This window comes from Moschus berezovskii, chromosome 22 (genome assembly GCF_049115385.1).
Source record: "Moschus berezovskii isolate FMDL1 chromosome 22, NW_MosBer_1.0, whole genome shotgun sequence".
NCBI classification, from domain to species: Eukaryota; Metazoa; Chordata; class Mammalia; order Artiodactyla; family Moschidae; genus Moschus; species Moschus berezovskii.
In genome coordinates, this window is record NC_142481.1 from 466,443 (window position 1) to 478,765 (window position 12,323).

The 12,323-nt window shown below is 44.6% G+C and overlaps 1 protein-coding gene across 11 annotated transcripts in view; it reads left to right on the plus strand.

Moving 5' to 3' along the window:
- The window catches only part of ZNF606 (zinc finger protein 606), a 26,474-nt gene continuing 14,151 nt past the window's right edge, over positions 1 to 12,323 (plus strand). For 6 of the 11 annotated variants that reach the window (XM_088830328.1, XM_088830334.1, XM_088830337.1 and 3 more), the window contains exons 1-4: positions 61 to 417; positions 1,434 to 1,543; positions 2,112 to 2,168; positions 2,647 to 2,735. In XM_088830328.1, the coding sequence (XP_088686454.1) occupies positions 1,513 to 1,543; positions 2,112 to 2,168; positions 2,647 to 2,735 (177 nt within the window). In that variant the 5' untranslated portion in view covers positions 61 to 417; positions 1,434 to 1,512. Of the gene's footprint in view, positions 647 to 1,433; positions 1,544 to 2,111; positions 2,169 to 2,646; positions 2,736 to 12,323 lie in introns of all 11 variants that reach the window. The other 5 variants (XM_055411253.2, XM_088830331.1, XM_088830329.1 and 2 more) reach the window with 5 other exon arrangements.

A 12,323-nucleotide genomic window follows, 5' to 3' on the forward strand; every position in this document is an offset into this window, starting at 1 on the left:
CGCGACGCGTCCCCGTCGACGCCGGGGGAGAGGCCGCCATTGTCCGCGGCTGAGGTGAAGCGGTCGGCCGGGCGGTGGGATTATTACTGTTGCCGCTGCCGCTGGCCCGGCGGGTAGGGAGGACGGGCGGGGAGAGGCGGCGCCTACACTTGCGGCTGGCTCGCAGCCAGGGCAGGTCCCTTGGCCCGCCTCTGGCTTCGCGGAGGCGCTGGATCGGCTGGGTGGGTCCGGGTGAGCCCCGCGCGTCGGGCCTTTGTCCCCCGGGCGGGAACCCAAAGCTCACGGCCGAGCCGGGCCGAATGTGAGCGCAATAAAAGCCGAACGCCCTCGGCGAAGCGGGCGCGAGCTTGTTTAGCTGCCCGCGGAGAGCAGGGGTCACCGGCCAGCAGGGGTGGGAGGCCGGCGGCTGCGAACCAGGTGAGGTCCGCCGTTCCCGGGACGGGCTGTGAGCATCGCACCCGCGGCGGGAATGCGGAGGAAGTCTAGGGTGAGAGGCCAGAAGGCAGGTGGCGAGGATGCTTCCGAGGCCGTCCCTAGGAGTCCACCTTGTCTTTCCGAACAGGCGTTTCTCGAGAGAACCCGTTCTCATCTGTCACAGAGGGAAGTCAAAAGTGACCTGGGAACAGCCCGGGGCTCCTTTTTAAAGGTGCAGTGACCGGATGACTTTGTCAAGTTGCAAACAAGCGTGCAGAATATTTAGTGTGCCAGCTTGGAGTTTGGGCGGAGATCCCGGTGCCCATTGGGCGTTCCAGTGCTTTATATACGCTCCCAGGAATCCGCAGAGCTCTGCCAGTTGGCGTTGGTGCGCTCCGAGAAGTCGCGGAATTTGCATAAAAGTCTAGAATTTAGGAGGTTGGGTTGGTCTGGCTTCCAAATCTGGTTTTCTGTTAGCCCCTGCACCAAGAGACAGATTTTTTTTTTCTACAGTAGATTTACATAACTTAAAATTAACTATTTTAGCGTACAAGTCCGTGGTTTTCTTGTGCGTTCAGAGCGTTTTGCAGTTATCACCACTATATAATTCCAGAACATTTTCATCACCCCTCCCCCCCCAAAAAAAAACCCGACCCTGAACCATTAAGCTGCCACTCGCCCGTTCTTCCCTCCCTTCGGCTCTAGACTAGTACTTACATATGAATGTTGTAGGTAGATTTTACTACAGTTATTGTTAAATCAATAGAAAAGCTACCTCGTCGTTGTCAGTACCCGTCTCATGAGAACTGTTAACAAATTTCTCCCCGCTCATCCTGGACCATGTCCTTTTTTCAGCTAACTCGAGTCATTCTTCATTTTTCTTCAGGAATTTGTTTTTGATTGTAAATTGTTTTCTTACAGTCCTCTGTAGAAGTCTTTTATTGTTTTTGTGGATGTGTTCTCGTTATTCCCACTTTGAGAAAAAACATTTTTTTGTCTTTTCCTACTTTTGTTATTAGGTGGGTTTTGCGGTTGGTTTTCAATAATCACCCAAATCCAGTGCTCCTGGGCAAGCTTCTGGTGGATTAATCCTGCAAGATGGCTGCCATCAACCCGTGGGGTTCATGGGGTGAGTACAAATCCTGTTTCTTCTGGGCCTCTCTAGTAGTGACCTGCTGTAGCCAGGGGTCAGAGCTGTAAAGGGGCTAAGGGTTTTGAGGATTGGAGGGGGTCTCTTTATCTTGGTACAGAATTAGAACTGAGTGAGGTTGTTTTGTTTTGTTTTTTTTAATTGATGGTTTGTATAAAAGATAATGTAATTTTCGTGTATTTTGTAGTTCTCTCCTAAGAAGTCTCATTAGTTCTAAGAGATTTTTCTGGTGATTTGTGGAATTTCTTGGAAGACAGTCATCTACAACCAAAATTTCTCTACTATCCCCATGTTTTTTACTTGTATTATTGTTTTTCACTGTATAGCATTGGTTTATAGTTTAAGAACAACATTAAATGGTGTCAGTAGTGTGTTTTATTTTTAAGTGTAGTTTCATGTATCTGTCATTAAAGACATCAAAAGACCAGTAATGTTTTGTTGTGCACATTAGTGAGACAGGTCTCCTTTTCCATCTTGTTGGCTTTAGTCACTAGGATCAGTGTCACAGTCCTTTCCTTTCCTGTCCTAACCTGACCCTCTGGTGTAGGTATCCTTATGGACCAGTCCTGGGGGATGACGACTGTTGACCCATGGGCCTCCTGGGGTGAGTCAAGACCCTGTTTCCTCATCAGACACATTGGTTACCATGTTGTGGTCTCTCCCATCAGTAACCTGCCATTGCTGGAAATCAGAGCTGGTGGGGAGAGAGGAGGGCGTCTGGTCCAGATCCATCTCTTGGTAGAGCTGGAACAGGGAAGGATCTGAACACATCAGTGGGGGATCTAGTGATGAAATCTCCAGAACAGGATGCATGAGAATGCATGTGTGGCCATTTAGAGTTCAGACCCAGAAAGGCTGTGAACAGGCACTTTCTCTATGACAGTGCCTCAGGACAACAGGGGGTAGGTCATGTGTTTAGATTTATTGTTTAACTTCTCTGGATCCCACTGCCTTCATCTGTCATGTGAGGAAGAAGATCTTTTCCCTTGCCCAAAAGGGAGGGACAGGGTCTGGAAATAGTACTCAGGTGGGCCACTTCTGGCAGGGAGAACTGCCTCTGTGACTTCACTTTCCTCCCCCAGCTCTGTGCCCTCAGGACTCTACCTGGCAAGTGGAGGAGACCACCGAGGAGAGGAGGAGGGCCCCAGGGCTCCCAACAGCCCAGGCCCAGGTGAGATGGGGCTTCTGCTTTTATCTGACGGGTTGCCCTCTTCCTAAGGTGTTGAGGGTGTCCCTGACCATCCCAGTTGACATGGCGCCTCAGTTTACCACAGCTAAGGTTTGGATAGAAAAGGAATCAGCCAGAAGTTTATTGATTTCTGAGCATAGGTAGGGAGAATTCAGTTTTCCGTGACTTGGAGCCTCATTGTCAACCAGCCTGTTCAGAGTCCTTGATGTTTGGTAGATAAGGGTCAGTCCCTTTTGGCAGGCAGTCCCCTCCCCCTTTCCCTTCCACCTTCCCCGTATATTCAGTACTTGACCCACATTGGTCCTATTTGCTGAGCTCTGTGCTTAGGGAGGCGAACAAGGTCAATTGTGAGCCCCATCCTTAGGAGCTCCCAGGCCCCTTTCCAGGGTGGTTCAGTCAGCTCCTGAGGCCTCACCATCTTCCTGGTGCTGTACATGTGATTCAGGACACAGGCCTGAGGTGCTTAGAAAGGCCCTGAGCTCTGGAGGAGCTGAGCACAACGGATCCCTTGGAAGTGGGACAGAGTCTGCATAGAGGCCATGTGCCACAGCTGGGGTCCTTTTGCTGTGGAGAGGGAGGCTGCCTGGGAGATAGGATGCACCTGAGCCAAGAGGTGAAGGGGACACATCAGCCGGATGGCCATAGCCTGGTGAGAGGAATCTGCCTTCTCTAGCACCATGGGGACCCACTGCATGACCAGCATCTGAGTGAAGGCTGACCATAATTTGATTTTAGGCCAAGAAGGCCAGGAAAAACCCTGCTGTATCCTGAATGACTGCCACAGAGTTGGGGCTTCATCCTGGTTGTAGTAAGGAGCCGCAGAAGTGTTGGGAGCAAGAAGCACCAGGGTCTAAAATGTAGCTGGAAGGATGCTCCTGGCAGGGGAGTGAAAAGAAGGGGACTGGAAAGCAGGTTGGCAAATCAGGCTTCAGTCTGATCGGCACCTGGAAGCAAGATCTGATACGTGTAAGGGAGTTGAAGCAGGAGGACTTTGTGATTGTTTGGGCACAGGATTGACTCCCTAGAGAAACAGAGCAGCAGAGTTGATGATGTTGGAGAGGTGTCATCCCCCTCCTCCCCTCTTGCCAAGTCTCCTTACTGGAGGCAGCCACTTAAGAATTTTTTTATAACTGTTTTATGAAAATATTATTCACATACCATAAAGTTCAACCTCTTAAAGTACGCAGTTCAGTGTATTTTTTGGTATATTCACAGAACTGCAGCCATCACCAGTATCTAGAATTTTCATTACCCCAAAAAGAAACCTTATACACGTAAGTAGTTACTCCCTGTTTCCCCAACTCCCAGCTCTTGGTAGCCACTAATTTACTTCTCTCTGTGTTTGCCCATCGTGGACATTTCATATAAAGGGAACTATATAATACATGGTCTTTTGTGTCTGCTCTGTCATGTAGCATGTTTTGACAGGTTATCGATGTGATATCATTTATCAGTTTTTTTCTTCCTTATGACAGAAATAGCCATTTTTAACTTACTGTTTCAGTTTTTTAGAAGTTTGTTAGTTGCTCAGTTGTGTCCAGCTCTTTGCAACCCCATGGACTGTAGGCTGCCAGGCTCCTCTGTCCCTGGAATTCTCCAGGAAATAATACTGGAGTGGTTAGCCATTCCCTTCTTCAGGGGATTTTCCCAATCCAGGGATCAAACCCAGGTCTCTGGCATTGCAGAGACAAAATTCTTTACTGTCTCAGCCACCAGAGAAGGGTTACTTCTAAATGAGAGATTTTTATCCTAATTCTTTGAATTTAGGTGTATCCTAATGATTTTTTGCTATGAAAGACAAAAATAGTTCCATTACTATATTTAGGTTTTTCATTTCTAAGTCACAATAATGAATCAAGCAAATGGGAGATACTGTGATATAAATATATTAATAACACCTTTGCCTAACTTTGTGTCTCCCGCCAAGTTAAAAAAAAAATCAACAAAACCTCCCACAGTTTAAATCTGATTGGTGAAGTTTGTTATAAGCGTGCTGTCCCCACATGGCAGTGCTGCTGTCTCTGGGAGGCAAGGCCTGAATCACGTGATGCAGGGTGGTGGTTGTCTGGCATCAAAAGTTGAGTGACTGATGTTTGCTGCTGTTACAGTGTGCAGTCATTTTTAGATTCTGTAGCATAATCAGTAGTGAAGCTAGACTAGGTTGACAGATGGGCCCTGGATCACTTGCTTGGGAATAGAAGTTAGCTGCAGTGAAATGCTATGAAGTTCTAATAACCACTGTGCTGCACTTAGCTGACAATATTTATGAGGGTGTCTGAGAATTATTAGAGTTAATGCCGAGAAAATAAAATGGAGAATTCAAATACCACCACCCTCCAGTGTCTGAAGAGTTGTGATTTATGAGCACATATTCCTGGCCCTCTCTCCACACTCACTTTGGATCATTCCCTCTGGGAAATTCAAGCCTTGAATATGTGAGTTTTGTATTAAGTGAGGTTTTCAGAAACACAGACAAGAGCACCTTACGCCTCTGTTGTTCCCTCCAAATTAAATATTTATTGAAATAAAGCATTCACCTGGTGAAAACATCAAATGGCTGTTATCCCTTGTTATCGGTATAGTCTGATTTTAGAAACATGTTGGTTAGTGAAATTTCAGCTAGTGGGAGTCCAGATCCCATTATTTTGATGAATAGGGAAAATAATAATATTCCATCCCATTAAAAAACCCCAGCCAGCCACTCCAAATGTGGAAACTCTTAAACCCCTCCTTAAGAATCCACCAAAGTTTTCTGCACAATAAACTTTGATGTAAGACATCAGTTAATGGAGTACTCTGCCCCCATCCTTGATTGTGTCAAGGATGAACACACTCTAGTTACATTTTCCTTCTCTGCAAAGAGCTTGCCCTAAAATAGTAATAAATCATGAAGTTCTGAAGATGCTGAAGAGTTCATCTGAATTTTACTAGGTTCCATGAAGGGGCCAGTGGTCAGAGAATTCAGGTAATGCAGGAGCAATCAGATGAGATACTGTCAGGCAAACAGCTGAGACCCAGCTCATCACCCCCTGCATCCTGCCATGGTTTAGATGTGTGGCTGGTGTATCAGATTTCATAAAGTGCCTTAGAAGGTCTAGATAAACGCTTACACATGTGTGCAAAGCCATCTGTCCAAAAATGTTTACAAGAATTTGGGTGAAATATCTTTGGAATTCATCATGGCAGATAATAATTTGGAAGATGGGAATTCAGGTAAGGGTTACCTTAGAATTGGAAGGGCTCACTCCTGCCTAGAGGTGGGCCCTTTTCTGCCCTGTTCCCTTGCTCCTGAGCATTAGGTAACAGTGACACTCCTCTTCCAGCCCCACCTCTTCTCTCCACAGCTGGTGAGGCTAGGTGCCTGTCTCCTGCCATCTCTTCCTTCTGTTTCATCACCAGCCTCAGTTTTGCATTTTCCTTTGTGTCCCTAAGGCCTCCATGAATTGTCGGCCCTGATGTTGGGGCGTGTTCTGCTGGGGGTCTTTTTTTCTTTCTGTTTGGCAGACCATGGATCCTTCAATTTTGATGACATCTCTCAACTCTGGAAATATATTTTATTTAGATTTTTATTTTGACAGTCTATAGCTATAGAAAAATATAAAAAGTGATAAGCTAGACAGGTGCCTCCCATCACTCCAAATGAACAATTGTTAATGTTTTGCTGTATTTGCTTTGCTTTCTTTTTTAGTCCCCAATTACATTCTTCTCCCACCCTCCCTGAGAACAGCCACTTAAAATACATATACAGCGAGTCCATTTTCATACTTTGTAAATAGCATGATAACATGTAGATAATCAACTGTAGATATAAGGTAATAAATAATCTTATAATTTTTAACAGTGCTTTATACATGTCTCCTTGACACCTTTCAAGGTCAATTTTGAGGTCCCTCCATGTGATAGTAAAGATCAGGTGCATTTCTTTTTGCCCCATCAAAGACATGCACTCTATATTCATCTCTTCTGTGGATAGGCTTATGAGTCCTTCCTTCCTCTACCATTTTTCCTATTTCAAACAAAGCTGTGTGGACATTACAGTTTTACTTGTGTGCACGTGTAAGTTTATCTAGGCTTACTCCTGGAAGCAGAATTTTGCTAAGTTTTAGGGTATATGTGTTGTCAGTATGACCAGTGCTGCCACGTGGCTCTGAAAGAGCAAAGCTCCTTCTCAGTCTCCCCACTCTGAGGAAAGGTGTCTATTTCCATCTTTGCTACCACTTGACAGTATTAATATTGGGTCTTTTAATTTTTGTTTACCTCGAGACCAATAAAGTGTATTACTTCAATTTGCATGTCCTTGATTGCTTGTGGGGTTGAATATCTTTGCATGTAGTTATTGGTCATCTGTATTGCCTTCTCTCTCTGTCTCACTCCCATCTCTAGATTTCAGTAGACTCTGTTGATATATAAGCATTTCTTGCTTTCTGGATCCTGAATCTTTGCTGTATACAGATTATCTTCTCCCAGTCTGTAGCTTGTCTTAACTTTCAGTTCAGTTCAGTCGCTCAGTCTGTCCAACTCTTTGCGACCCTATGGACTGCAACACACCAGGCCTCCCTGTCCATCACCAACTCCCAGAGTTTACCCAAACTCATGTCCATTGAGTCGGTGATGCCATCTAACCATCTCATTCTCTGTCATCCCCTTCTGCCTTCAATCTTTCCCATCATCAGGGTCTTTTCAGATGAGTCAGCTCTTTGCATCAGGTGGCCAAAGTATTGGAGTTTCAGCTTCAACATCAGTCCTTCCAATGAACATCCCAGACAGATCTCCTTTAGGATGGACTGGTTGGATCTCCTTGCAGTACAAGGGACTCTCAAGAGTTTTCTCCAACACCACACTTCAAAAGCATCAATTCTTTGGTGCTCAGCTTTCTTCACAGTCCAACTCTCACATCCATACATGACCACTGGAAAAACCATAGCCTTGATTAGACGGACCTTTGTTGACAAAGTAATGGCTCTGCTTTTTACTATGCTGTCTAGGTTGGTCATAACTTTCCTTCCAAGGAATAAACGTCTTTTAATTTCATGGCTGCAATCACCATCTGCAGTGATTTTGGAGCCCCAAAAATAAAGTCTGACACTGATTCCACTGTTTCCCCTTCTAATTGCCATGAAGTGATGGGACCGGATGCCATGATCTTAGTTTTCTGAATGTTGAGCTTTAAGCCAACTTTTTCACTCTCCTCTTTAACTTTATGGTGTCTTTTATCAGGGAAATGTTTTTTGGTATATTTTTGTCAAATGTATCTGTTTTTGCTTATGGCTAGCATTTTATGTAAAGAAGTCCTTTATTTTAAAAACAAAACCCCTTCCTGTCCTTTTCCTTTATGTTGTTTTTCTGAGGTTTTTTATATGACCTCCTGACCTGATTGCTGTGTTTTCTGTCTCTTCGTATTCTGTGGATTCTTATACTCTGAGCCTCTTGTATCATCCTGTCCTGTTTTATACTGAAACTTTCCAATCTGAGGATTAGAGTTTCAGATCACTGAAGGTTCTATGTGACTGCCTCCTGGATTCTCTGTCCCCTTGGCTGCTAAGTTCAGTCTCCACCCGTGCAGATGTTTCTCCTGTGTTCAGGGGCCCTCTGATCTATCTGTGTTTACCAGAGAACTGTGTGGCTCTGTGTAGCTGAGCAGCTTTGGTTCCTGACCTCGCTGCCTCCTTGTCTCTTTTCTGTCTCTCCTGACAAGTCTCATTCTAAACTGTGGGCCTGGGTGGGCCACCATCACCAGGTCAGTTCTGCTTGCAGTTTTCCTGGGCATACAGCTGACTGTCAGGTCATCTACAGACCCCCTCCTCTTTCCCTGTTTTGGGCTGAAGGGGGTCTCAACTCCAGGGCGGTCACTCACCTGGGCAACCTGAGAACCTCTTACACTCTTTCCCATCAGGTAGAGTAGCTGGCAGGGAGGAGGGGCAACTGGCAAAAGTGTTCTTGAGTACAGACATTCAAGCCTGATTTTCACTCCTGACTTCAGTGGCATTTAAACCCAGAGCCCAGAGCCTCTCCTGGGGTTCTGCTTCCACTGCAGCCCCTTCTCACATGCAGGGTGGGGGTCTCTGGTGTTTCATTGGTCAGCCACACTTTCCTCTGCTCCTCATCTTACAGGAATTTGTGGCTCACCATGTACTAATGGCTTCTTTTCTTTACTGGCTTTTCTTTAAAACTAGGTGGTTTGGGGGACTCTGGCTAGGTGGTCCAGTGGCTGAGACTGTACTCCCAATGCTGGGGTCCCAGGTTCAATCCCTGGTCAGGGAACTAGATCCCACATGCTGCAACTAAGACCTAGCCCAATCAAATAAAAATATTTTTAAAAAGCCATGTGATTTTTAAACCTATTAGTTTCCTGTGGTGCAGTAACAGATTACCACAAAACAATGACTTAGAGCAACATGAATTTATTCTCTTGTTCTGGTGCTCTAAGGCTAGAATGGGACTACAGGGCTTTTATCTTCCTGGAGGCTCAGGGGAGAATTGGCTCCCTTGCTTTTACTCAGTTCTGGAGGCATCTGCGTTTCTTGGCTTGTGGGCCTTTCCTCCAGTGTGCATCGCTCTGAACTCTGCTTCCATTGTCTCATTTTCTCTGATGCAGACCCTCTTGCCTCCTTCATTTGTAAGCACCGTTGTGATTATGTTGAGCCCACCTGGATAATCCAAGATAATCTCCCTATCTCAGCATCCTTAATGTAATCACACCACTGTAACTGTGACATCTTTTGTCATGTTGAGGTAACAGTCATTAGTATGTGGACATCTTTGTCAGGACCGTTATTCAGCTGACCACAGACATCCACATTCATCAGCCTTAGCAATGTCACCTTTCAGCTTTCTGCCTTTGCGTCTGTTTGGATACCTTAAAAAGAAAAAAAGCTAGATCCTAAGATAGGCCATAATGGAAAAGAGTGTTTTTTTTAAATGTATATATATGTATGACCAAATCAGTTTTGCCGTACAACAGTTATAAACAACATTGGAAGTCAACTATATGTCAATAAAAATAAATTTTAAAAAATAAGTTTTTTTAAAAGTCAAGTATTAGGAAAAAATGTATTTTATAGCAAAGCTCAGATATTACATTGTTTTACCCATGTATGTATCTGAGACATACACACCTTTTAGGAAACGAACACAATACTTTTATCACACCCAGCAAAATTAACAGTAATTCTTTAGTATTACTTAGTACCAAGCCTGCATTCAGTTTTCCCCGCTTGTCCCCAAGATATCTTTTGCAGTTGGTTTACTCAGATCAGGATCCAAATGAGGATGGCACGTTGCATGTATTTCATATGCTGATGAAACCAGGTCGCCTATCTTGTTGGTTTGCCTAATTTTGCCCTTGTGATGTCCTTGGATGAGTTCCTTCATCCTGCTGTCTCTTGTAGACGGATAATTGAGCTAGAGGCTAGAGCAGTTTCAGGCTTTGTATTTTGGGCAAGAGTCCTTGATAGGTGATGCCGAGTCCCTCCTGGGCTGCATCAGTGGGCACAGGTTGTCTGTTGTCCCATTTCCACATGATGTGATGGATTAGTGGGTGCAGGTATAGTCAGCCTGATCCCTCCATCATAAATTTCCCTGTCTGCTTTTCACCTGTAGTTTAGCAGTCATCACTGATCATTGCCAGAGTGCCAGGGTCCACTGTTTTTGGTTTTTGTTTTTGTTTTTTCAGTCCAAAAGACTGTTCTATACATCTGTGTCTTTTTTGCTGTCTCGGATACAGGGTTATCATTATCATCTTTCTAAATCCCATATATATGCGTTAGTATACTGTATTGGTGTTTTTCTTTCTGGCTTACTTCACTCTGTATGATAGGCTCCAGTTTCATCCACCTCATTAGAACTGATTCAAATGTATTCTTTTTAATTGCTGAGTAATACTCCATTGTGTATATGTACCACAGCTTTCTTATCCATTCATCTGCAGATAGACGTCTAGGTTGCTTCCATGTCCTGGCTATTATACACAGTGCTGCGATGAACATTGGAGTACATGTGTCTCTTTCAATTCTGGTTTCTTCGGTGTGTATGCCCAGGAGTGCAATTGCTGGGGCGTATGGCAGTTCTGTTTCCAGTTTTTTAAGGAATCTCCACACTGTTCTCCATAGTGGCTGTACTAGTTTGCATTCCCACCAACAGTATAAGAGGGTTCCCTTTTCTCCACACCCTCTCCAGCATTGATTGCTTGTTGACTTTTGGATAGCAGCCATTCTGACTGGCATGAAATGGTACTTCATTGTGGTTTTGATTTGCATTTCTCTGATTATGAGTGATGCTGAGCATCTTTTCATATGTTTGTTAGCCATCTGTATGTCTTCTTTGAAGAAGTGTCTGTTTAGATCTTTGGCCCATTTTTTGATTGGGTCGTTTATTTTTCTGGAGTTGAGCTGCAGGAGTTGCTTGTATATTTTTGAGATTAATTCTTTGTCACTGTTTTATTAGGGGTTGCGGATTCTTTCTAGTGATTTTATTCCTTCTGTCTCTGTTAAAGGTGGTTGTTCCTTTTTAAGTATTTGTGTGGGGATCTGTTGGGGTCTTTGGAGGAGTGGGAGGTGAACTTGTGGCTCATTCCACCTGCTTTACTGCTGCCAGGGTGTGGGCTTGGATATTGTTAACTGTTGAACTTTGAAGCCATGTAAGTAGGTGCCACCTTACAGGGAGATAGCATCCTAAGAGCACCCTGGGCGGGAAGCATGGCCTCCTGCCTGTGCCCCCTGTTTTGCTGAAAGCTTTCACTTCCGTGTCAGGTTCAAAGGAATTGTTAACAAAATAAGCCACTTGATATACACAAATAAATAATACAAATATTTGTCAGAGAATTATCTACCTTACTTTCAGTAAACTAACATTAAAAGAGAAATAGAGCAAAGGATACATCACCAAATGGGTTTTGACCAACATCCAGACTTAAACAGTGCTGAGAAGTGACAAGTCACAGCACATCTGGAGTCCCAACTGGGAAAGGGTCCCAGGCAGCGCGTCCGCTCTGTGGGTGAGACTTCAGAGATTGCAGTTCAGTTTCCTGCTTATAATCCCAGGATGGAGGCAAACTGATATCATCATCAATCTGTGACCAAACTGCAAGCCTGGTTTCACGTTAATGCTGTTTGTTTTGTCTTGTAAAACTTGGAATGTTGCTGGGGCTTGGGGTTTGGTTGGGGCTTGGTTGGCCAGGCCCCTTTCAGGGGCTCAGGGACTTCAAAATTCCTCCCTCATCTTATCTAAAGTGCTGCAAGTCTTGGACTCAGCACTCAGTTACTCCCAGTCAGGGCACTGTCCACACAGGTTAGAAGCAAGCTCAGAGGCCTGTTCTGCTTTGTCTCTGAAGCCTAAACAAGACTGTTTTTTTCAAATTTCCCTAACACCCCTGAGTGTATCACTCTGGAAGTGCAGTGAGTTTATGCTTTGTGCATACTTAGATTTTGTGAACTTCTCTACCTGAATGTCACATTTAAGTAAAAATGTTTTTGTTACCCAAAAATGTAGAGGCAGCTGCCATTAAGAAAAGTGAGGCCTGGGCAGGTCTTCAAGAGGAAAACCCATTGTCACTGAGGAATCCGAGTTTTGGGA